The sequence below is a fragment of the Mustela nivalis genome (assembly GCF_964662115.1).
Source record: "Mustela nivalis genome assembly, chromosome: 4".
NCBI lineage: Eukaryota > Metazoa > Chordata > Mammalia > Carnivora > Mustelidae > Mustela > Mustela nivalis.
The window spans coordinates 137209156-137236674 of NC_139023.1; the positions used below are offsets into that span (position 1 = coordinate 137209156).

Here is a 27519-nt window from a genome sequence, read left to right on the forward strand (position 1 = left end):
AACCTCTATTTATTTTATTAACAAAACTGTTTGTGATACCATTCTTTGTTCAAACCTTAAGGAAAAGCCTAATGTATTCATTAATCAAGCCTGTATACTATTCAGGTCACCTTTGATCATGTGTTTGTGCCAAATAAGGGTATTTATCAATTGGAGACTATAAATGATAGGTTGTAGATCTATAGAAATAAGGTATGTTGTCCAGAGACTTTGTAAGATGTGGAAAATAAAGGCAATTAACTCCCATGTTTCATTATATAAAAGGAAGCCTGGCATTTTCACATTTTAAGGCATGCTGAACTTCCCAGTTTATGAAATTTATTACAGCTTACTTTTTCAAACACTGATATCAATGCAAAACAAGTTGAGTAGAGAATGAATTCATTCATTGCTAACCTAGATGTAACAAACAGAAAAGAGTTACTAAAATATTAGTTTACTCAAGTTCATTAGTTTGCTCAACTGATTAGTTCACTCAAGATCACAAAACATGGGGCGCCTGGGTGGCTCAGTGGGTTGGGCTGCTGCCTTCAGCTCAGGTCATGATCTCAGCGTCCTGGGATCGAGCCCCACGTCGGGCTCTCTGCTCCACAGGGAGCCTGCTTCCCTTTCTCTCTCTCTCTGCCTGCCTCTCTGCCTACTTGTGATCTCTGTCTGTCAAATAAATAAATAAAATCTTTAAAAAAAAAAAAAAAAAGATCACAAAACATCTTGTTACATATTTTCCCTTAAGGTCAGGTAGTCAAGAATTTGTTTTCTTGAATCCAGATATACATTGTGCCATAAGATCAGTTCCTTTTTTTTTTTTTTTTAAGATCTTTTATTTATTTGTCAGAGAAGAGAGAGAGCAAGCACAAACGGGGAGAGTAGCTAGCAGAGGAGAAGCAGGCTCCCTGCAGAGCAAGAAGCCAGAAGCAGGACTCTATCCCAGGACACTAGGATCATAACCTGAGCTGAAGGCAGGCAGATGCTTAACTGAATGAGCCATCCAGGTGTCCTAGATCAGCCCTTAAAATGATTTCACAACCATATAAAAGTGATTTTGGGGTCAAACTAAAATTGCCACTATCTTCATCCTAAAGCTACAGATACATCATTGCAATCTAATTACTCCCCACCTATGCAGACCATATTACCCAGTACATGGCTGCCAATAATTAGCAACTCCGCATACCTGTCAGATGACACTCAACTGACTAGGGAAATTGGTATTATGTATCAAACGATAAATCAACTTTGGCCTCAATCTACCTTTAACTCACCTATTCTATTCTTTGGCTGAATATCCCAGTACGTCTGATAAGAGTGCCAAGAAATGGTGACCTTTCACTACAGACACAGAAGAAATGTGTACCAAATGACTGATATCATGTATGCATTAAACATAATGTTTTTATACATTCTCAATTAAAACATAAATCACTAAATTAAGCCATGTTAAATAAATTCCAAGCTGGTCCCCAGTTACATAGGGGCTGGGTGACTTAGAGCATGCCTGCATTTACAGACAAGACACTGGCTAATTGCTAAGGATGGGTACGCCCTGCCCAGATACTGACCTAAACTGGAAGGAGAAAAAACCCACCAGCAGGGGCTGACCAGTTTACAAATCAGGTTAATGTGAAAAATAAACTTGCCTTTCAGTCCAGGAAATAAAGAAAGCTGGGATCACAGAGAAGAAATGCATATAAACCTAGCAACACACACAAATTTACATAGTAAGTATTCAGAGAGCATTTTTACCCCTTCCACACAAAGCTCTTCATTCACTGCATACCTAAAAACCACAGCGGGACACACTTCTTAAGTTACCAAGCCTTCCTAACATCCACTTCCTCAAGACATGCCATTCTCTTTCTTCTAAAATGGGATGTTAGGTGCATCTAGCGTTAGTTATTTGTAAGTATCACACAGTCTCCTGAGAGAAGCAATAATAACCTGAGGTATTTCCATGCATGATAGTTAAATATTTGATACATTAGCAATTACAGAGTATCAGCCTTGCAGGTATCTGACCTAGAGAGCCTGGGGTCCTTGTCATGTTTCACATCATGGCTGGCTGGCTTATAATTTGAGAGTTGGAAAGAGTCACCTGGGGCTAATTTATTCTTCCAACTGCCTTTCCCCTTGCCTCCCCCCAGCCCTTTCCACTTCGTTTTCGAGAATTTTACTTTTATTTTGAATGTGCATGTTGCCTCTTATGGGAATTAGAACTATTACAAACCACATCATTACCTGTGCTTCCTACCATGCACAGGATTACCCACCACAGGAATTACTTAGTATATGGATAATCCGCATCAAAACAGAGGCCTTTATGGCATGTGATGTTTGCATTCCAAAAGTAGATACGCAAGCAGAGAAATGACAAGGTGTTTGGTAAAGATCAACATGACTGTTGGATAGCTAATTCCTATTAGATCGATTTCATTTTCCTCTATGTCAGAACGATGAGGTGCCTGGGGGAAAGGAGATAACAGATCACATATTTTAACTTTTGTAAGGCCTCTGATTCAATTCAGCAGAACATTCTTTCTAATAAACTAGGAAAACAGGATTTCCAGACCACCATGGTGGGTGTAACACAAATGTTTCGAGGGCCACCCTCAAGTGAACTGTTATTCAGGATCTAATTACAGCCAAGTTTCCTAAGAGCTTACCCAGCCTTTGGGTAATACTTTCATTGCTGACTTAAATAATGGAGGACTGAATATGATTAAGTGCACCAAAAATATACATGTGGTTAGACACTCTCCCTTATGAAGATGTGAATATGTTCAAATTGACTTTGGGATTCTGGAATGCGAAGAATCTATCAATCCCATCAAGATGTACTTACTGAACTGAACACCTACTTTTCAACAGTAAAGGAAAGAGATCTAAAACACAAGAGTTCCTGCTCTCAAGTTACTTACAACTTGGTTCAGGAGACAAAACTAAAACACAATTAATTAGAGAACAATCCAATACCAAATGGAGACAGAGGATATTAAAAATAAATATGATAAACAGGTTATATATGTGTTTAAGATCAAGCATCCATATAATTAAAAGTATCTATTAAAGAGAGAGCATTTTGGATTGACATTTTCTGTTCCCATCTGATAGCTGCAAATTGCTGACACTACCATAAGGATTACAGAAACAACAGGAGGCAGTTTAATTAGAAAGGTAGTAAAAACTAACCGCTCATGTAAGAGATGGGGGGGAAGCAAATTCACATAAAAGACACTCTGAGGGTCCAAGCCAAGTATAAATCAGCAATACCTGAGTTATTTTTAAAGATACATCGCATAGGGAAGTAAAAACAAGCAGCGTGCTCTGGAGGACCATGTGATAGCCTCACATAGCTCGATGATCTATTCAGAACTTTATTACCACTTTAAGAGCTATTCTGGACCTGAACCCAAGCAGGACGAGCAGAAGTTGGAAAGCATCCAAAGGAGAATGACTAAAATGATTAAAATGTTAGGAAATGAGTCCTAAGAGGACATGGAAAGGAAATGCAGTTATTTAGGCCAGATAATAGATGGCTAAGGGAGGAGGTCTGGCTGCACAACTGCCTGCAAGGTTATGAAGGAGAGTATACAAAGTATACAAGGGAGCACTTCTTTTCCATTAAGGACAAGACTAGAGGAATGTGATTAAATTGCAGGGACAGGGATTTATATTTGATAAAAGAAGGAACTTCCTGGCAATGTAAGTCACAGGAATAAGTTACCAACCAGCTTTTGAAATGCCCTTTCCAAGAGGCTTTTTAAATGCAGTAGATGACCATCTTCATAAAATGTTCACTCAGTGCCCTTTTTTACCCTTCGAATGCAGGAAGTGAATATTTTAACTATAAATAGAAGCTCCATTAAAAAAACACACACACACACATACAAACTTGCTTAAAGTTGAAGCATAGCTAGGCTCTTCACTGTTGTAGCATTTTAAAAATTCATCAGAAAATTATCAGTTACGTAAATGCATTTATTTAGTCAGAGATGGCTCTAATCGCATAAAAATAGCAATCAGTTGCTCTAGATAGGAGATATAAAAATAATGAAAACTTGGTTAAACTGACCAGTACTATATATTTACAGAACATAATCTTGATGTCCTATGGAAGAAGGGGCAGGAAAGGGTAGGATTAGTAAACAAAAATCAGCACAAAGGAATAAAACACACACACATTCTAGATCCAATAGTGGCATTAAAAGTCCCATGTGAGGCATAAAAATCCCTAATCCTTCTTAAAATAATTTTTAAAAATTAGTGCACTGCACAAAAGCTGCACTACAAAGCACATCTCGTTTCCCTCACATAAGTTTTAGAGATCTATGTTTTTTAATACCACAGCAAAGAACAAAATCAGAGATCAGTATTTTAAATTATTTGAACTATTATTTTCCCCACAGCAAGAATGAAGGCAGGAAGGCAGGCAGGCAGGCAGGCAATGAAAACAGTCACAGATGGTCTGACATACAATGAATTCTGCTGGCTGGGTCTCTTATAGGATGAGAGAACAGGAAGAAGTATGAGAGATAATGTTGCTCACCATCTCCTTTCACAGTTGAGGCCCTGAGAACACCCAGTGTCACACCACAGTTAGTGGCAGAAGCAGGACTTAAATCAGATATTTAGCATCATGTGCAGGCACTAACTGATGAACAGCTTGTGTACCTAAAGTCTGTCTGTTGAAAAAAGAACAAAATCTCCCATGGCATTAACACTGTAAATGTGGATTAATTAAGTGACCAGACTACACAGGCCCACATGCATGTGCACACACATACACACACACACACACACACACACACACACACGTGCACACGCGCACCCAGGCTATTCTACAATATAACTGATACACAGTACTAAAAGTTCTAATTTCCGGAAAGAGAAAAAACAGAAAGTACTAACATTTATTGAATGTCTAACTAGATCCTAGGCACTTAACATTCTTTACCTCATACAATCCTCACAACCCAGGAAAGCAGATCTTCATCATTTTACAGATGAAGAAATTAAGCTAATGAAGTAACATGCCCAAGAGCCACATAGATAACAAAGAACAGAGGAAGGTCTGCCTAATGCTAAATCCCCTGCCTTTCCTACTACATCACATTTTCTCTCCAGCAAAAACCACAGAGCCCACAGAAAGATCCATTCAGAGGAAGAGACCAATTCTCTTGCATTTTGCCTGAAAATGTTTGAAAGAGCTTCTGTATTCTTTGGCATCTTCCCCATACTTGATGAAACTTTCTTCTATTCCTGGGCTCGCTCACACTGCCCTCAGCTAGGATGACCATATGGCCTTGTTTGCCCCAGACAGACCCAGTTTACCCCGCTAACTCTGCAAAATTATCAAAAGCATCCTTTCATGCTCAAAAGTGTAAAGGATAAATTACATGGTCACCCCACTTAAGCCCCTCACTGCACTCCCTTCATCCAGGCTTGTCTGACCTCAGAGAAGCTCAGTTACTTCCATCTCCCCCTTTCAGCATAAAGAATCATGTCCATCAGAGCAGGTGTTCTCAAGTTAGTGAGAATGGAAAAGGTAACATATTTCTATGATTGCATACCCTTCCAAAGAGCAGGACATTTTAATACATGGACAACCTCCAACTGTCAGAATTTTACGTGGTGTGATAACTACATGAAGGAAAATTCAGGCCTAACAGAGGTAGATCATTCCAGGGAGAAGCGGCCCATCAGGCAAACGAGCCCTCCCTGGAGCAGATCAGGCTCCCCACACTGTCCGTGCCTCTCTGTTCTGCCTCAAATCTCAACTTCCAAATTATCGGACATTCCTCTGAAGGTTCCTGTGGCAGTCAGAAGCATGGGCTTCTTCTGGGATATTAGAGTCTGGTGTCCATGGGTGACTCTGAGAGGCACCTTTTACTTCATCAGACCAAGACCATATCAAGACATCAACCTCAGTTTGTTCTTCATGTTCAATGTCAAAGTGGCCTTGTTAGCATAATTATTTCAAAAAAGTCAGAGAAGCAAAAGAACCTGAATATCAGACAAGCTGTTATTTTACAAAACAAAACCACGGCTTATAGAAGAGAAATCACCCACTTTTAAAGTTATACAGCCAGGTGTAGAAACCAGGTCTCCATCATTCTTGCCACCACGTAACCTTTACACAGCATACATTTTCATATTGCTACACTGACACCCAATACTTTTTTGACACTGGAGTAGGACTTTCTTGGAATATATATTATGTGTGTGTGTGTGTGTGTATACACATTTCGAGGGGTCACATGATGATGCCTTTCAATTAACACACTAGTTACAGCTGCGTCACTGTCTTTGTATAACAGAATTCAGGTTTTTAATATCATCTAATGTTCTGGACTTGTTTTATAAAAATGAACAGAAGAGAGAAAAATGAAAGTGTTCATTCCAGCACATAGTATCATGTGAAATACGTAATGCTGAATGAAAGTAATTAGGCCCACCAAAAACAGCAAAAATATTTAGCCTATAGACTTAAGCTCTTCAGCTGTGTTCAACTGTGGAGGAAAAAAGTAAAAACATATGAAATACTAGAAGCAATTCATCAAAACACACTCTTAACAGGAAAAACTGAGTTTTGCTAACTATATGTCACTTTGAATAAGCTAAGTAAATAAAAATTTGTTTGAAATTTAATTTTTTACACGTAATATTTAATCTATATGTTAAAGAACTTTTAAAATTCTTTAAAAACTGAGCAGTTATGTAATTAGGAGTGTACATATGTCTTTAGCTCTAGAGGAACTCTCCTTATAAAAAAATCAATGTTCAATTTTTAAACATTAGTGCTCAAACACACTTCCAAGAATTTTATACAGATGCCAGATAGCCCACAAGACATTCTTACTCTACTTGCTATTGTTTTATTGGGGGGGGGGGGACATCCCTCACATATATTAAAACTAGATATGGAGCACCCTATAATAACCTTCAATTTTATTTCTGTGTAATTCCTCATGGCTTAGGACCACTCATTACATCTTAAAGTAATTGAAAATCCACTCCTGTTTATTCACTGCAACATTATAAACAATAAACATACACTGTTTCAAAAGGATTTTTTTCTTGCAAAAAATAAGGAATTTTTTATTTCCTTAGGCTAATAGAAAAATGTTAAAACTTGACAGTGCTTGCCTTTCTGCATTATATTTAATATAACTTAAAAACTCATTGGCACATCCTCACACTGCTCCCTTTTATCCACATTTCACAACTCAAATAGTCTACTACTTAACTGCTACTGTCAACCATTTGAAATGGCACCTCCACTCCCTTCCCTGCTACCCCGGAAGAGCCCACTTACACATTTATCTGTAACATGGCTGTGTTTACAGATACCCATATGTCACCATTCATGAAGCAACTGCTACCATCCTGACTAAGCACTGGCAGGAACACATACTGCAAAGGACTGCAGGACCACAGGAAGGGTGATTGGGGCTCAGAATTTTTCTTGTTAAGGTTATTACTTTCAAGGTCTTTGAAATTAAAAAAAAAAAAAAAAGTAGAGCGACAGACACATTCTTTCTGATAAAAGCTTTGGGAGGGTGAAGAGTCTAAGTTCCACAGTAAGGGAGCCTTACTGCAAAGCTGTTTCCAAGTGTAATATTTCAGTTACAAGTACACCTCACTATGCTATGTTGCTATGTAAAAGAGGGTTGCCTGACTTGACATCTGATTTCATACCCGAGTTCCTCACTATACTTTGTTGCCATACATAATTTCTATCACAAGTATTCTTACTATACTGTACTACATATACTATGTTGCTCTACCATCGTGGATCCTCATCAAGAATCTTGCTAGAAAATGAATTACAAAGTCATCTGTCTTTTGGCCTTAAAATGAAAAAGGCTCTTCATGTATTGTCTCAGGTTTACTTAAGCCATATTAACGCCAACGGGAGAGGGTATGGATTAATAAAAAGAGCAAGTACTTGACTGTGGTGGGGGAAAGCAGGCATTCTTCTCAGCAGAGGAGGAGAGTTAAGGAATGGAGGTGCACAAAGAGGAGCCAGGGACTCTTGGAATGGTGAAGTGGAAGTAGGTATTAACAGACTGCCCTATCTTTTTTGTATCTATTTTTAATCTTTCTTTTCCCCAAGCCAGAGACTATGGGGCAAAATGAGCCATCTGTGAATGCAATCTGGAAAAACAACTGAAGGAAGGAAATGGAATGGCATGGGAGTCCTGCTCTCCTTCTCCCCCTTTCTGTTCCAACACTTCTTCCATTTCCCCCATCTTAGCCACTTGGAAAACGCAGACCATGGCTGCAGACAGAACAATGCAAGGTGGCTAGAAGGCAGAAAAGTGACAGACTACAGACGTTCCATACCAGCAGAGGCCGGAGCTCAGGGTGAGGGGCTGAAGAAGCCATGGCAGAAGTGAGGCTTTTCAGAGAGCAGGAAGAACAGCAGCAAGGGCTGATGATGAAAGCAAAAGTAGACTTTATCTCATTTTCCTCTCTTCCTCTGTCCAGCCAGCAATAGCAGAATGATCTCCCCTTCATTTCCTCTCTTTCAGTAAGCCACAGGAAAAATAAGGGCCGAGGGAATGGTAATCAAAGTAGGGGGAATGGGGAAAGAACCCCGCAAGGATAGCCAGAGAGAATGAACATTCATCAGGTTGTTTCTCACAGGAAAGGGACCAAAACAACTGAGCTCATGTCCTCATTTTGCATAGCTCTACTTTCCTTTAGTGATCTTTTGGATTTCTTCTCTAGTATTTGGTTCTTGTCACCCAATTAGAAATGATATTAAATTGCTTGTGAGGAAGACTGATCATTTTTATAGTAATGATACTCATAATAATATGTCCATTTACAGGGACTTTATAATTTTCAGAATGTTTACACATCAATTCTTGCATTTATCCATAAGGTAACTATTAACCAGTACAGAAAATGTTAACCAATTTTTTTTATTAACATTTAAAGTATTATTTGTTTCAGGGGTACAGGTCTATGATTCATCAGTCTTACACAATTCACAGCACTCACCATAGCACACATCCTCCCCAATGTCTACCACTGAGCCACCCCATCCCTCCCACCCCTGCCCCTCCAGCAACCCTCAGTTTGTTTCCTGAGATTAAGACTCTCTTATGGTTTGTCTCCCTCCCAGGTCCCATCTTGTTTCATTTCTCCCTCCCTTCCCCCACAACCCCTTGCCCTGCCTCTCAAATTCCTAGGAAATAGAACAAAGAAAGGGGTTAAGGACAGATAAACTGTTCAGAGAATATACAGCTAAGGATCCTTAGAAGGTGATTAGAAATCACATCACTCAATCATTCACTCCTGCACTCATTAAATCTGTTATGGGTTGAATTGTGTCCCTAAAAAAATATGTTCAAGTTCTAACCCTCAATACCTGTGAATGCAACTTTATTTGGAAATAGAGTCAAAGTGATGTAATCAAGTTAAGATGAGGTCATATTACTTCAGCGTAGGCCCTATTCCAAAGACTGGTATCTCATAAGATAAGGAAAATTTGGACAGACACACACTGGGAAGGAATGTGAAGATGGAGGAAGAGACTGGAGTGATGTGTCTGCAAGCCAGGGAACCTCAAGGACTGCCAGAACTACCAGAAGCTAGGAAGAGGCAAGGAAGGATTCTCCCCAGAGAGTTTCAGAAAGAGCATGGCTCTGCCAATACCCTGATTTCAGACTCCAGAACTGTAAGAAAATAAACTTCTGTTGTTCTAAGCCACCCAGTTTGTGGTACTCTGCTATAGCAGCTCCAGGAAACTAATAAAACATTCATTCAACAATCTCTTTTTGAGTGTGTAATATGTGCCAGATACCACAAAGGATTCTTAAAGTGCAAGATGAACCAAACTCGGCAATCCTTGTATCCCCTACTCCCCGCATGGAGCTGGGGGACTTAAGGTTCTACAGTTCCGGGCTGACAAAGTCTGGAAAAGCCAAACAGCCAGTTGATGACAGCAATGGAACCCAAGGCCAGAACCTCTGACCTCCAAACCACACTCCTGCCATGCACCAAGCTAAAGAAGGTCTGGTTTCCTGGTCTATTGTCACTATAGCTTCATTTGTCCCTTTAAAACAACAACAGTGAACACAGTAAGGGCAGTAAAGACACCAGAACCTCCACTTAAAACCTGTCCCTATCTGAAGTAGCAAGAGAACCCAGGAAGAATGTCTGTCACTTAAGCAGAGTGTGGGTAAGGGAAGGAAGCTACTGGAATCGGACAAGCTGCGGTGAAACCCTATCTCCATTACTTTCTAGCTAGGAGACCTAGAACAGGTTATTAACCTCTTTTGGTCATCCTTTCCACAACCCTAAAATGAGAATGATACAACAGAATGCCCTCTTATACATCGGTGAGAGCACAATGAAAGCTACGAAGATAAATCATTAAACAGAAAACCTCAAACTGCAGAAGAACACATATAATGTCACCCTATTTCTATTAATTTCTTTTCTGGAAAAACACACACACACACACACACACACACACACACAAACCTCTTCATAGTAGTCACTCCTGGAGATTAAGAATGGAGAGATTAGAAGTCTTGGTTTTCTCCTTTACATCCTTTTCCATCATTCAGTTTCTTACTATGAGCATATATTACCTTAATTTCTAAAACAGGGAGAAAAATCCTAGTCATTTAAAATGAAGCATGAGGGCGCCTGGGTGGCTCAGTGGGTTAAGCCGCTGCCTTCGGCTCAGGTCATGATCTCAGGGTCCTGGGATCGAGTCCTGCATCGGGCTCTCTGCTCAGCAGGGAGCCTGCTTCCCTCTCTCTCTCTCTGCCTGCCTCTCCATCTACTTGTGATTTCTCTCTGTCAAATAAATAAATAAATAAAATCTTTAAATAAATAAATAAATAAATAAATAAATAAAATGAAGCATGATAATTCAATGAGTTGTTCACTTAAACTAGGTGCATATCTCCCCATGTGTATTATACCTCAATAAATAGGTGTAATGTTTTTAATGAGACAGATACATGTGCTCAGACATGAAAAGGTCATTTCTATTTTAACTCAGCCATTCAGAAACAGCCAGATGCCTCCCTCATCCAAACCACCAAATGAAGGCATCAATTCCTGCGTCAGTGCTGAACTGTCTTCCACTGAAGGGAAGCACGTCCCATCCCTCCTAATCCACGCTCTCTCTACTCCTTTGACCAGACACTTGGTTCAGGGGCCACAATACATGAACTTCACTATAGAGACTTATTCCATTTCTTATCCCATAGCTTGATGCTTCACTATATGCTGCCTTCTTTGTTGTTTCTTTTGTTCTACCTCCCCATAAACTCTTTTTCAACAGAAACATGCATTAAAGCCACCTCCGTTCTAGGATAGATCACAGCACAGAACCGAACCAGAAAAAATTTCTCCACAGGTACCTGTTCACTGACTGGAGGTTAAAGATGGCCAATGGGGCAATTCATAGCAGTAGTTTCCCATACCCTACCCGGAGCCAAAGCACAGGCCTGACTTTCTCTCCTACCCTTCCTTCAATTCTCTTCTTGCCACCTCTCCTTTGGGCAATGCCTCAGACCCACAATGTCTAGTAAAGCACCCTCTTTAAACTCCACTTATAGAAGAACCTGAGAGATAAATAAGTAGTAACAGTTTTCTCCTCCTGACCCTTCCTTCTTTAAACCTAAAATTTTCTGTTTCTGATCATAAACCTTGTCTATTTTGTGAAACTATACCAGGCCACTTGGGCAGTTGAGGTGGGTAGAGGGACCAAAGAACTGCTCGAAGTTACTGTACGTTGGGAGTAAAGAGCACAGAACTTTTGGAATATTGCAGGTCTTAGGAGGAACCAGGACAGAAGGGACTGGCAGTGGACCAAGGCCATTCAAGAGGATGACATTCAGGAGTACATCCACAGTTAGTGTTTAGTTTGCTAGGACTGCCATAACAAAGTAATACAGATCGACTGGCTTTAACAACAGATACATATCTCATCAGTTCTGGAGGCTAGAAGTCTAAGATCAAGATGTCAACAGAGTTGTATTCTTCTGGAAATCTCTCTCCTTAGTTTGCAGATATCCATCTCTGTGTGTCTTCACATGCTCTTCCTTCTATGTCTCTCTGTGTCCTAATACCCTCTTATAAGAATACCAGTCATGGGGCACCTGAGTGGTTTAGTGGGTACACCGTCCAACTGTTGGTTTTGGTTCAGGTCATGATCTCAGGGTTGTGAGATCAAATCTCATGTTGGACTCCAGGCTGGGCATGAAGCTTGCTTAGGATTCTCTCTCCGTCTGTAAACCCCATTCTTGCTCACTCGAAAACACAAAACAAAACAAATACAACCCATACCATGGATTAGGGCCTACCATATGACCTCATTTGACCTTAATCAGCTCTTTAAAGTTGCTATTCCCGAAACACAGTTGCATTCTGAGGTACTAAGGGAAACGACCACATCTTATGATGGGGGGAGGGAGGGAGGTCAGGGGCACAATTCAGCCCATAACAGTCAGCAACAGGGAAAGGGAGAGAAAGGAGCTGCAAGTGCAGCTTGGAGAGATGAAAGCACACTCGACATTTGGAGAAGGAAATTTCACCTCTTCCCCCAAATCTAGAATTTCCTTTCTCTCTCAGTCCTTTGACACAAAACTCCCATTTCCATTCTGAGTCCTGATGACTGCTGATTCCTAATGATTCATCTTTCTAATCCCAAATGCAGAGCCCTTACTAGCTCTACCACTTCTCTGGCCCTTAACCCCATGTGGCTGTGGTGGCTCTTGATAACCTTGTACATGACTCACTTGAGGCTTCCTCTCAGGTCACTATCCCATCCCACGCTCAATCCACGTTCACCTTACACTGGTTCTTCACACGATTCATACCTGTCCCACTACAGATCAAGGCCACTGGAATACTCTTCTCCTTCTCCTCGCCTGCCCCCCCCTCTCTCAACTAATTAATAGCATCTTATCGTTAAGATCTCAGCTCAAATGCCTCTTTCTCAAGAAAGCTTTTGAAGATACCCCACACACACAAACACACATCTACCCTAAACACAGGCCTTCTCCTATCCTCTCTCCTAGCTTTCTGTTGTAACTCTACCAAATTTAATTACATACTTGCATTGTTATTATGCTATTAACATGTGTCTCTCCCACAAGACTGGCATATACTCATAAGTACATAAGTGGAATCCGTATCTGGTTGATCCATCATTACCTACTGGGCCGCTAGAGCAGTGTCTGGCACCCATAAGTGCTCAGTAAATATTTGTTAGCTAAAGGAAAGAATAAATGAAGTTGAATCAGTGTAAATCAGTGATTATATAGATTTATTTTTGCTGAATAAACTCACTTTGAGATAGAGGCAGTGTGAAATCATTAATGATTCCTAGATGACACACAGATATGAAGAGATCTTGAACCAATGGAACCATTCACAGAAAGCAGAAATTTAACGGTTCTCCTATGTCACAATTCTGTCAAAATTACTTAAACATGTTTTCTATATGGAATTTTGCATGTGTATTAATTTTTTTATATATTACCTATCTTCTGCAGATATTTTTAGTCCTTTAAATAGGTTATCTGCAGTCCCCCTCTCCCTGTGGCTCATTCCACTGCTCAACTTTGGCCTAAAACCAAAAGAATTCTTTACATGGGGTAAAGAACTGACAGAGCCCCATAGTGACTCCAATTCAACACTTTTTCATTCTCTCCTTCATATTGAGCAGGAAACACTCAAATTCTGGGAACAAGATCTGTGTCACACATTGGAAATGTTCATATCTGCTGATAACACTCAATCTACCTCGGCTAAGTGCATGAGGAAGCCACATGGTCACAATCTAACAGAACACAGAACATAACTAATACACTGAAGCAACATTCCATATGTTATCACTTTCAGCTTTACACAACATGTGGAAACAGGCTCCTGCACCACTTGGTTGTGTCAGAACATCTAAAAGAGGAGAATGCATGTTTGGGATTTATTATGGTCACTCACCTCAGGAAAGTGGCCAAAGGAGTGCATTACAACCTCCACATGTCTGTATGTTACAGATTTCTTTTTTAAAAGAAGAATTTTCTGGGATGTACTTATCCTTCAGGTACTTAGACTATTTGTGCAACCCTGGTTCCTTTGAATGTTTGAAAGCAAAAGGTACCAGTAACTACTAATGAGAAATTATTTTACAACAGAAAACAAAACTGGTCTTTTTATAAGTATTGCAGCATTTGCATGAACTCAGATTACTGAGTAATTTTGTTTCTTGTTTTGTCCTCTGCTCTGTGCCTCCCCACCCCTTAAAGTAACAGACACCATCTTCTGTTTTTTTTAACCTCAACTATTTTATCCAAGTTCACCAGGGCTTCTCAGTGAGTAATTTTCCTCATGCTAAAGAAAAAACATGCAGCAAACAGGAACTCATATAAGCCAGAAAAATAACAGTAACATCATCAAAACCTCAAAATAATTTACCCAAGGAAAGTGAAGCTCAATTTTGAGAGCTTAGCAATTGAAATAAATGAACATTACAGCATTATACAGTCAATTTTTATGTTTTTAAAGAAAACTTAAAATTCAAAAGACATTAAGTTGAATGCTTGAAACCCTTTTCTTAAATTCCTTTTTATCAGTAATCAAACATTCAATGCATTGCTCACAACAGGTAAAGCAATGTGTCAACAACTAAGACACTTCCATTCATAGCCAGAGGCTACAAGTCTCTAGTCTAATTAACAGGGAAATAAAATCTCCAAAGAAGCAAATCTACTCCCTCATTAAGCTAAGCAGACCTGGGTCACATGTCTCAGAAATGACCAAATTGATCACTGGTTGTAAGGTTAAAATATTAATGATTCTATAAATAGTCAATGCACCAGTAAACTCCATAAAATAAAGGAAATCCTAGGGAAGTGCTATAAGCAGACCAACTTCACAATACATGGGCTTCAAATATGCAAAGAAAACTACCCTAGCCCAAAGTTCTCACTATCTTTATAAAAAAAAAAAGAATACAAATCAAAAGAAGGCTGATATCCTACTAAGCAATTGTTTCCTAGTAATAAAACTCTTTCCTATTTTACATCTAGTGATAAAAATACTTTCTATCATTTTAAAGGATGAACTTCAGAAGGAAGTGAGGGAATGGTATAGCTTCTGATAGTCACATCTGTGAATTTATACTATATAATGCCTATCCCAATGGCTATTGCAACACTAAATGAAAAAAGTCAGTTATGAGTGTTCTCCCATGAATATTTGAAAAAAAAATTCTTATGCAAATTAACTGTTCTTCAAAACTATATTTTGTCAGTTTGGCCAATTATCAAAATTGTTTCTTCCAACAAAAATGAAATTGTTTTAATTATCTGATGCTCATGACTACTTCTTATCTTTACAAAAATGAGAATGTGTTTTACTAGAATACCATCACCCACAACATAATATAGATCTATTCAAAATAACTTACCTTCTAGGAATTTAAAATATGGTAACTGCCCAAATATTTAGGTCCATTTAAAATTATTTCAGCCCAAACCCAAAACCCCAGAAAAATCATTTTGATGGAAACATTTCATTTCACTCCCTACATAACCCAACATAAAGCTAGGTTTTCTGTTACACGTAGTGCTAAAAGACATTTCGTTGCTACAGCAACGAAACTCAGCTACCTGTGGCCATGATTTGTTAAGAATTCCTCCAACCAGTAAATTCTGTGCTGTGCATTCATAAAACCAAGAGAATGGCTAGAATAGCTCAATGCAACATAAAAATTAAGGTTTAATTTCCAGCTTATGATTCACCCACATACATATGTGTAACTTGTATCATATATGTACATATATACATAACTATGGTTCTCCCAACTCCATGAAAAAGGGGAAAATCATGCCAAATTGCCATTTTAAAATGGGCACCAAAAAGCTGCTTTGTTTTAGATTTCAGTGAATAATTGCTACCTCTTCCCCAAAATTTATCTTAAATGGTAATAGAGACTATCTGGAGAGAATTTTTAAAAACACAAATTTGTTATTTATATCCACTCACATTCCAAAAGAAAAAAAAAAATCCTGAGGCATAATTTCCTGTCTGTTCCAGTAAGTGTAGCTTCTTCAGCAATGAACTGATTTAGAAAGTATCAAGCAAAAGCATAGAGAAAAAAATGGAGTTGTCACCACCTTCATTCACCAAACTGCTTCTGCAGGCTACTCACCCTCACCGGGGGGCTCCAGGCTTGCACCCGCGGCTGCTGTCCACCCTGGGAGCTCTGCAAATCTTTTGAGCTACAATTAGCCACAGTGCTACTCTGAGCCCTTAATGCATTTGTGCAGTTCGTCCCACTGCCCCCACCAGGGCCAGGTTTCCAAGGCCTCTGCTTGATGCCATCCAGAAGTCTGACCAGCAGGATGTTACTTGGAAGCTCCTCAACACCCGAGCCAACAAGAGTCCTGCACTCGGGACATCGGAGTTCATTTCGGGAACCTACAATCCCCAGCAAACATCGTTTGCAAAACGTATGCTGGCAAGGCAAGACCTTTGCGGAAGCGTCAAGCCGCTCTAGACACACCGGACACTCCAGAAGATCCAACAAGGAAGATTCATCCATCTTTATCTAGTTTACTGAGAAAAAGGCTTCAGAAATGTTCATAGTTGTGTGCATCCCTTAAAGTGATTCATGTAACATCCATTTCAGATTTTGCTCTGGAGTAATGGGGAATGGGGAGGAGAGAAGACAGAAAATTAGTACTGTTATTTGGGGGAAAAGGTTCACAGAGGAGCCAAGAACCAAAAAGTACACAAGAGTGCTTCCTCTAAATAGTGCAGCTTTGCTTTGGAATGTGGTTCCTGAACTCCAAAGTCAACAATTAAAATCAAAATGGGCTTTTCAAACAATTCAAAATTATTCCCTAAAGATATCTAGGAGTTCACTGTGCAGAAATATCTATCAAGTACTATACAGAACTCCTGCAAAAAAAATGGGATTTATGAAATGCAATAAAGAACATTATTTCTTCAGCCCTCAAAGTGATATTGGTTGCCTTAATCAAGTCCTCAACTCATATGAGAAGCTGAACAGAAGCAACCGAAAGTTTCCTCTACCTGAAATTACTTTTAAACACAACAAACTTCCCAATCTTTAAGCTACTTTAGTGTTTAAGAAACCATGCCTCATGTGATCACTTGCGGTAAATGATCCCAATATTAAATACATATGTTTCTTCGCTGCCCTTAAAAATAGAACTGTTTCATCTTGCCCAACCAAAATGAGCGGAAGGTTGACAATTCTAAAGGACACAACTAAAGATTTGTTTGAAAGCAGCTGAAATATAAAAGCACCCTTCAGGGTAGTGGTTGACAAAACTCTGAAACGGATTTCTGAACGGCCTGTCCTAATCCCATTCAGAAAATCTGGCAAAATTATCACCAAAAGAATTTCACAATGGAATGCTGGAATGAAAACTGTGAGCATAATATGAATATGGGACCATTCAGGAAAAAGCATTTAAAGCCGTGACTGCGCCGCTCTCCCCTACCACCAAAATAAATGTAAAGGGGAATACCTAAGAGAAAAAGGGTAAGAAGACTGGGATGGAAGCATTAATAGCTGTTCTGGACAGAGCCGGGAAGCGGCGAGCCCCAGGGCTGCGCCCCTCTCCCACGCTGCCAAGCACAGGTACTGCCAGACCCGCAGGGAGGCGCGGCGACAACTCGCCGCAGACACACCCCGGAGCCAGGTGTTGGCGACCAGGGACAGGGAAGGTCCCGGGCTGGCGCTGCAGCCTGGCCACTGCCGGAACCGGGATCTCATTCAACAGCACTCCTCTCCACCACCCTTGGGGTCAGGCCGGGCACATAAATCCCCCCCCCCCCCCAAACGACTGCTGGAAGTTTTCAAGGACTTAAAAATAAATCCGCAGCCTTAAGTTGCGAAAGTCAGCCCCACAGAGTGCCACCTTTCGGGAAACATCTATGACGCCGCAGAGATGAGGCGGGAGTCCCCAGAGAGAGCGAACCACCGGAGAGAAGGGAGTGCCGGGCTGCGCCCGGGGAGACCGCGGCACCGAGCCCGGGCAGCTTCCTGCCGGGAGTCGGCAGCCCGCACCGTCCCGGCTCCGGGCCCACGGGGACCCGAGGGCGGAGGGACTTGAGGGACCGACTAGCGCGGAGGGGAGCGGGCGCCCCGACCACCTCCTCCATGGCCGCGGGCGTCTGCCCGCGTCTGCTCCCCGCACCGCCCCTCGCCCTACCTCGCGCCTCGGCTCCTCCTCTTTGTTCGCGGCCCCGCAGCGGCGGCGGAGCCCGATGCAGATGCGGCCCCGCCGCGCCCGCCTCTCGCAGCGTCTCTGACGCCGCGGCGGCACCCGGAGACTCCTCTCTGCTGCCCCCCTCGCGCGCGCACACACACACTCCGCCGCCGCCGCCTCCCACTTTCCCAGCCGAGGAGGGCGGAGGAAGAAGAGGAGGAGGAGAAGGAGGAGGAGGAGGAGGAGGAGGACGCCGAGCCACTGCCGGCGCCCGGGGCGCGAGGGGGCGGCCCCGCACCACAGCGCCTCCCCCCGGAGCGGGCGCGGCACCTCCGGGAACTGCGGGCCCGGCGCGCCTTCCTCCCGGCGCTGAGGTACCTGCGCGCGGTTCCCGCCCCCTCCCCCGCCGAGAGCGAGTGGGGGCGGGGGCCTGAGGGGGCGCTGGAGAGCTGAGAGTCCAGGAAGCGGGGTCCCCAGGAGCGACGGAGGTAGACGGTTTGGGGCCACACGCCTCTCCCTGAGGGAAACGCGCCTGAAAAATGAAGCAACCGGAGGGGGAGAGGATTGGGAGAGGCGGCGGAGTGAAGAAGGACGGCGCCATGGGGCGGGGGCCGGCCGCGTCCTACTCAGGCCCAGTGGTGCCCGGCGGCCCGGGACGGACGACTCGGGGCGGGACCGGCTGCGGCGCGGGAGGGGCGGGGGCCGGGGAAAGGGCGGGAGCAGCCCTGGCGGGAACGGATCCCACTTTCCCTTGCATCTGTACGCCCAGGCCTGCGGAGACACTTGGTAGAGCGAGAGTTAAGTGTCGTTACCCCGAGGTCCGAGAGAGGCCCGGTGGATCAGCGGGGAAACAGTCCCAGGGCAGCTGTCCACCCGCCCGTGCTCTGGCCGCCGCTGGCCGGCACTGCTCCCCGGGCCTCCTGCGTCCAGGCATCACGCTGCCTCCCCGGCGCACAAACCCGAGCCCGCTGGGAGGATGGCTGACCCAGAAACTCAAAATGGGAGGGGACCGAGACGGGGAAAACAGTTGCGGGGATTTACTGTTGTACCCGCCCTAAATGGGGAAAACTCAAAAGTCTGACCCCAGGTGAGCTGGCACCGGGGAGCGAGCTGAGAGGCGCCTCTTTTATCTGAGCCTGGGAGGCAGCCATAACCGTCACTGTAATCTTTGTTTCGGTTGCCGCAGGCGCACACCTGTAAACTCTGAAATGTAGTTTTGAAAAACATGTCCACAGGTTTTGAGATTTGTTTTTCAGAACTCGATTCAGAGGGGGAAACAAATTAAAATTTTGTCATTATCTCAACGTTGCCTTGGTTTTATTTGCATTCCCCGTCAACTTACAAAAAAGGTATCCCAAATACCCTTCCTCAAAGGTGTGCAGAAACTGAAAATAAGAGGACTTGAAGATATTATGCAAGAAATCCCTGCCTAGCCAGCGAGCAGGGTGACATTCTGAAGGGGAGCCAGATTATTTTCTAGTCTCCACCCAGGCCGCTGCTGAACTATTCGAGAACAATGAGATCACCTAAGAAAGAGAAAAAAAAGTTAACAGTTAATAATTATCATTCATTGTATGTGCTAAACATTCTGCATCCATTAATTCAGTCCTTACTGTAGTCTCAGACCTTATGCCTCCTTAGCTTTGTTCTGAATAGATTAATATGCTGAGAATCATATTGTGTGAATACCAGAAATAACAGCCGCTTCCCCCTCCATTGGAAGCGAGCAAAGACATGTGCATTCGGGCTGAGAAAGCAAGGGAAAGAATGAACAGCATGGAGAATTTTTCATCAAATAATCTAAAAAGAAGGCACTCTGAAAGTGACTACTTAGCCTGTATTCTGCAGCTGGACCTGTGCAGATCAAAGTGGGGCTGACTGGAAGATTATAGTAAGTAAACAGATAAATATGAGTATATGCAATGTATAGTTCTTAAAACCGAAGTTCAAAGAGGCTCATTTCGTCCCCAGGTCACGCAGTCAGTTGTGCTGAACCAAGACTCAACCTCAGATCTCTGGATTCCAAGTACCCTTTCTTACAAAACGCCTCAGGGAAAACTAAGAGTACTATATCTGCTCCCAGGGGAAAGAGGACACTGTTAATCATGTAATTACTCTGGAGAGCAAGGGACAATTTTTTTGTTCCTATTTTGGTTTTTTGTTTGTTTTTACGGAGAACAGTATATAAGGTCATGGGTGGAATGGTGCAGCTCATGAAACTAGGCCAGAAAATCAGTAAGTCACACCCATTACCAAAGAACTGAAGACAGTGTGTCCAAGACTAAAGTGAACAAGGAAGCCCCCCAACACATCCCATGAATAGTAACTGGCACATGGCTGCCGTTCTTTGAACGTCCCTGGTGCTAGTTCACTATGTTTTGGAGAACACAACTCTTCTATTAGCCTTAATTACTCTAGCTGTAAAAGCAAATTTTAGGCAAATTAAAATTAAATTGAGCCATCTTTCTTCTGTCAAATGGTGAAAAAATAATACCTTTCTTAGAGTGTTCTTGGAAGAGTCAATGAAATAATGTGTTGGTTCTTTGTAATCTGCACCTCTCTATTAAAGAAAGATCTCATTATCGTTATCTGCCAAAAATTACCCTGGCAGAGTTATACTGGGTAAAATCCTTCCCACGGTCTTTGAAAAGTTTGAGAAAACACTAATACTTGCAAAATCCAATCAAGAGAATACTATAGGGGAAGGAACAGTTGGGGAAAGAGAAGCATGTTCATCTTATCACTTCTGGGAATGGAACATAAAGAATGTAAGTATGATATACTTATGGCCCCTATGACTTTGAGTAGATAGGAGAAAAATATAAACACACCCTGTACACAGAAATGATAGCTTGGCTTAATACAATTCTGGTCCTCCCAAGACTTCAAAGTACTTTCATAAGAGTTATCTCATTTATCTTCTAGGCATCCCTCTGAAGCAGTAAAGATAGATATAATCGTCCCCATTTGCAGATGGGAAAAAATGAGGTGTAAAGCATTTATTGCTTTTAGTAATAATGTTATGACACAAATCAGGCTTTTAAATTCCCAGACCAGAGCCCTCTTTTGTAAGCTTTGGGGTCATGCTTATACATGCATATACATACATGTATCTGATCATCATTTTCCTTCTAAACTTATCTGGCGCCCAGCTGCTGTGACATTGGAAAATGCAAGCACTATTTACCCAGTTGTTTAAACTAGAAACCTAGGGGTTGTCTTCGATTTCTCCCTTTCCTCTCCATCCCTCTCCATCAAGAAGTCTGCCAGCTATCCCCAAAATACCTCCATTACACTTTTATTCAAGCCACCATCACTCTTTTCCTCTGGCCCTCCTAACCCGCTTTTCTTCCACCCCTGTCCCCACAGTCTTTACCCTGAATATAGTGACACCCAGAGCAAAATACAAAAAATGCATAAGAGATCACATTATACCCTTTCTCAAACCTCATCAATTTCTTTCTATCATAGTGGGAATAAAAATTAGGCACCTTCCCTATCTTATGAGTTCATGTGTCACTTGGCCCCTACATCATCCTGTTTGTCTTCTTCCTAGTACTGTCCAGCATCTCATTTTTTGATTCCTAATTTATTGCCTATCTCCCTTACCTGAATATCAGCTCCCTGAAAACATGGACCGGGTCTGTCTTCTTTACCATTGTAGCCTGGACAGCCAACCCATGGTGGATACCAGTGACTGATTCTCAAATAAAGAATTAATCAAGTATAGAATTACATGTATTACAATCTTAAAGCTACATACATACTTAGTGCTTCACTGGCCCACAGATAGGAAATCAGTCAATGTTCCAAATTCCATTGACAGCCTTTCTTATAATCTATCAGTCAATAAGTTTTTATGTAGAAGATGAGGACACGATTCTCTTCTCAGTTAAGCTGCAGAAAAAGCTATGTATCACATACCAGCTATGTAACACAGAACATAAACGCAATGCCAGTCTGCATTCTAAGCCTCGGTCACCATCTACTTCATTCTCCAAGCAAGTAGGAAAAGTAAAAGTTATCTCCAGCTCCCCCCCTTTTCCCTCTGCTCCCTCCCCCACAGATCAATGATCCAGACATCATTAGAAGTGCTTTTTAGATCTGCCCCTTCTCCCAATCCTTATTTCAGGAATGTTGATCTTCTACTTGAACAGTAAATACTTTCTCTGCTTTCAGTCTCTTCAGAGTACTTGATTTTGGAGAGAGCTTTAGAATCAAAGTCTTCTCCATCTACTAACTGGGTGACTGATGGCAAGTTTAGTCTTCTGTGCCTAAGTTCCTCCAGTAAAATGGGCCTAAAACTACTACCTGCCCCAGGGGTCTTGTGGAGATTTTACATAAGTCAATAAAAACAGAATGTTTGGAATTATGCCCAACACATGGTAAGTGCTTAATAAATTATGGTTATTTTTACTAGAGGGGCACCAGGGTAGCTCAGTCAATTAAGTATCCTTGATTTCAGCTCAGGTCATGATCTGGGGATCATGAGATTGAGCCCCACATAGGGCTCTGTTCTGGATGTAGAACCTTCTTAAGATTCTATCTCCCCCAACTCATGCAGCGCATGCCCACTCTCTCTCTCTCTCTCTCAAAAACAAAAAAATTTTAATATATAGTATATATTAATACATAGTGTATATATATATATGTATATACATATATATATATTAACATCTAGATTCAATTCTGAATCCACTACTTGTTAACTAAATGACTTTGCAAATTTCCCTAATTTTCTGAGTTTCAACTTCCTCATCTATACAAATGCATATAATGCTATCTGCGTTGAAAGCTTATCATAAAAAATTAATGACAAAACTCATTGAAAAATCTAGCTCAGCGTTTTTATGGCACGTAGTGGGGCTCAATAAAATGTTTGCTTCCAGTCTCCTTTCTATGTACGTCTGCATCTTTTTCCACATAACTGGATTATCTCTAAGGTTCTCTCCAGCATTAAAAGTGTATGTCCATCCTAACTGCATAAAGGACATCTCAGGCAATGGATTCCTCTTGTGAAGAGCCAAGTGGTCCTGAAGCACCTTAGTTGTCAGGAAAAGGGGCCCTGATCAGTTAGAGTCAGGCAAACCCAAAGAAGTTATTTTGGTCTACAGTAGTGGGAAGGTGGTGCAAACTCCACTGTCTGGCAGAAAATCTGAGCAGATGGAGTATTTATAGACACTCCCCAAAGATTTCAGTTCAATCGGATGGATGCTAGGGAGAAAGACTGATGAGTGGGAGGTAACTGAACTGAATCTTCTTCCAGCCTTCTTGAAACAGGTCTGAATATTTGAGGAACAGTTCGACAGCGGAATACCTGGGGAGGGCTTCAGTGCTCTAGGCTAACTCCAGTTCTAAACCTCCTCTTCAGGGAGTGGGTCTTGAGGTTTAGCGAAGTCAGAATCACCTACAACGCTCATTAAAAATATGGACATCCTAGTCTTGTTGCTCGAGACTCTCACTTAGTGGGTCTTGCAGGGGTTCAAGAAACAGGTGATTCTAATGCAGGTGATGCTGAGACAACAATTTGAGAAATGCAAACATATAGTCACCCAGAGGCACATTAAAAGAGATGTGTCCTGGGCATTGACCAAGGAAATACATCTCTAAAGGGCCCTCTAGAGCTCTGGTGTTATTGAGAAGGATATGGGAGCTTGAAGCCGTTCCTGGTTTTCTGGGGACAACAGAAGAGTCATTGTGTATTTCCATCTCCATTCATTCCAGTCTGTCTCCCTCTTCACTGCCCACTTCACCATGCAGTGCTGTCTCTCATCTAAAAAAAACACTGGACAGATTTTTTATAGTTTTCTTTTATTTTTTTAAAGATTTTATTTCTTGGGACGCCTGGGTGGCTCAGTTGGTTAAGCAGCTGCCTTCGGCTCAGGTCATGATCCCAGCGTCCTGGGATCGAGTCCCACATCGGGCTCCTTGCTCAGCAGGGAGCCTGCTTCTCCCTCTGCCTCTGCCTGCCATTCTGTCTGCCTGTGCTCACTCTCCCCCCCCCCCCGCTCTCTCTGATAAATAAATTAAAAAAATTTAAAAAAAAAAGATTTTATTTCTTTGGGAGAGAGAGAGAAAGAGCAGAAGCGAGGGAAAGGGGCAGAGAGAGAAGCTGACTCCCTGCTAAGAAGGGAGCCCAACAAGGGGCTCAATCCCAGGACTCTGGGATCATGATCTGAGCCTAAGGCAGATGCTTAACCAACTGAGCCACCCAGGTACCCCATACTAGACAGATTTCTAAAGAATATGAGTTTAAAGTGCAGCTAAAATATTAGTCTGCCCGAAGTAACACACTTGGCTGGCTCCAAGTTGCCTTAAAACCCCAAACATGACCAGAGTCACCCCTATCACGCCTCGGAACTTTAACAGCTCAGTGCTGTTAAACTCCAGAGAAAACATGCCTGAAAACTAGGTGTCCCTGATATTTTCTGACCCAAGGATAAAGAAAAACTTAACCTACATGAGGAAAATATAATAGGATTTCTTCCTTTCTATTAAAAAATACTTTCTCTTGTCAAATTCCATTATCACTCTCAAAGTTTAAACCTTCCAGTGGTCTTTTTTGCTTCTAAGCAAACTTCACCTAACATAACTATAGAGAAAGAGGAGATAAATATCCATCACTTTATCTAACCATCTCCGGGAAATGAAATTCCATAATCTTTCCTGGTAATCTATCTTTATATATTAAAGATTGTTTATCGATTTTCAGACTTTTTTCTGATAAAATTTAAAGATAAAGGTTGACTTTCCTAATGCATTTAAATAGGCCAGTTTAAATACACACACACACACACACACACACACACACACACACACACACACACACACAAGAACATGTGCTTGAATTCACTAGAGACTCATAACATATGACCCAGGTTTCTTTCTTCATTATAATACTGAGCAGAAGATGTGGGTATTTCTCAATTTATCCACCCTAACTCACATGTGTACCCAAACACCAGCCTATATTCTGTGATTTCAAAATGAGTAGAAATGATCCCATCATAACATTTTCTTTTGTAGCTACTGCCTCCCCTTCTCTCTTCCTTGTTCCCAAATAAAATGTGTTTATTCATATTTTTAAAAGCATGATTATCATCACACTAGGTACTGATCATATTATGCTTAACTCCTTTTTCCAAAAATTTGCCTGAATGCAGTAAGTGATTTTCCTCCTTTTGTTGACATCAATTTCCTTACTGGTTTTTTGTCCCTGTTCCCCTAATCCCATACCTCCAAAATGTTCACCCCAACCTTCACACTGATCCTTAGAATTTCTATTCTTAGAGCTTTTTGTACCTGTTTTCTTTCTTTGAAATTTTGTGTCATGTGTGAATCAGGCAAACATAAAGTTTAAAGGAGCAATTTGGAAACTTTGTTAAAGTGGGGCACCTGGGTGGAAATCAGTTAAGAATCCAACTCAGGTAGTGAGTTTCACCTCAGGTAGTGATCTCGGGGTCTTGATCTCAAGATTGTGAGATTGAGCCCAGCATCGAGACCAGTGTCAGGCTCCATGCTCAGGGCCCAGTCTTCTGGACCCTCCCTTTCCCTCCCACCACCATGCCTGTAAAATAAATAAATCTTAATTTAAAAAAAAAAGAAGAAAAAGAAAAATTTCTTTTTTTTAAAATTTTTTATTTTTTATAAACATATAGATAAAGAAAAATTTCTTAAAGTAATAAATAAAATCTTTAAAGTTAAATTTCCATGATCAGTTTATGCCACTGAACTTAATTTGATGAAATACAATAAATTTATTACAAACCATTCCCCAGGTAGATTAAACATGATACAATAAAAGTATCAAATAACTCATCAAAAAATGAATTAATGGTTGATGTTAATGAATTAGACCTAAGTATAGCAATATAGAAGATAATGTTTTTAATTGTCTTACTCAAAACAATCTTTTTTCTCTGTAATTTAAAATGAGCTCTGATAGAGTTTTTAAAAAATAGGAAACCAAGATGGTATCAGTCTAGTTGACATTATTCTCTTCTACAAAATTGTGAAGACTAAAGATGAAGATAATTTCCTTGTTTTCTATGATGCTTTTATGCAAAAATGATAATTTGCATAATTTCTTCAGTCTCAATTGAATTTCTGAAGCTATTTTTCAAGCAAACTTCCACATGTCTCCAGTGTACACCATCTGTCTCATCTCTCTCTCTCTCTCTCTCTTTTTTAAGTATTACAATTATCTTGTAACAGGAGCTGTCAAATCTTTATTCCCCAAGGATTCTTTCTTTTGATAAATGAAAAGGAACTGTATATATTGTTATGTATAGTTGTATGAATGTGACGGGGGTTAAGGAAAGGTTAGATGTTCAAAGCAGTTATGGCTAAATTGACATATTGGAGGAAATGTGATCAGGTAAACTGGCTGGAGTTTTTAAAATCAGATTCTTTACCCTAGGAAAATCAAGGAATGTTTAGTCAAAAGGTCAGGAAGCCCTGAAGCAAAGAAGAATTCACAAATACTCTTACTAAGGGTTCTGTGGTCAATACTACAAGCATTAGAGAAAATATGAAAAAAAGAGGATGACCTTACTCACAAGCTGCAAATTGCATATAAAGCCTGTTGGCATTTCCAAATGGTTGATGCTTTTACTGGGGAATCAAGTTTTATGTTTACATAGTAAGTTTATACTCAGCAGGAACTTCAGGAAATCGTATGGATTGCCAAGAAAAAGTCCATATTGAAGTATCTTTTAGAAAAAAAAAATCCTGCCAAAAACATTTAGAAGGCTTTAAAAAAAAAATGAAGTTTGCAAGGAAATGCAATAGATAAAATTTATGTAGTACTCAAAATTTACAACCAGTATATTTTATAGCATTTCATAAAAATTTTATTTGTAACTCAATTTCAATCAATTTGTAGAGCTATAATTACTGAAATCTAGTAAGAAGCTGCAAAGTACAGTTAAAGCTTCTGCTATCCAGAATCCTTGAAGAATGGGTCACTCTGAAAAACTCAGTTTTATTTGACTAAAAATATTTGAAATATAGTTTAAGTTTCCCTGGGTTTTGAAATAAAAGGCACTGGAAATTAACATTTCAGGATGACTCCAGGCCATCATTATAAATATTGGATTTGTACAAACAGAATAATTAACTGTGGTGTCTGATTGCCTTGGATTTGAGTTCTGACTCTGGAAATTTTTACTTAGGTGACTTTAAGAAAGTTATTTAATGTCGTCAGCCTTAGTTTCATCATCTGTAGAAGGGAGATGACAGTACCTATCTCTTTGGTTGTGGTGAAGCTTGATTAAAAGAGAGAATATAAGGACCTCTGGGT

At 41.0% G+C, this 27519-nt stretch overlaps 1 protein-coding gene across 2 annotated transcripts in view; it reads right to left on the reverse strand.

Moving 5' to 3' along the window:
* Positions 1-19287, reverse strand: part of SH3RF1 (SH3 domain containing ring finger 1) — a 181174-nt gene extending 161887 nt beyond the window's left edge. Inside the window, exons 1-2 of one of the 2 annotated variants that reach the window (XM_082727279.1) lie at positions 18597-19287; positions 16187-16674 (exon numbers count right to left, since the gene is read on the reverse strand). In XM_082727279.1, coding sequence (XP_082583405.1) covers positions 16187-16579 — 393 coding nt within the window. In that variant the 5' untranslated portion in view covers positions 16580-16674; positions 18597-19287. Of the gene's footprint in view, positions 1-16186; positions 16675-18221; positions 18487-18596 lie in introns of those variants that run through there. The other variant, XM_082727278.1, reaches the window with a different exon arrangement.
* Between the last annotated feature and the right edge of the window lie 8232 nt (positions 19288-27519).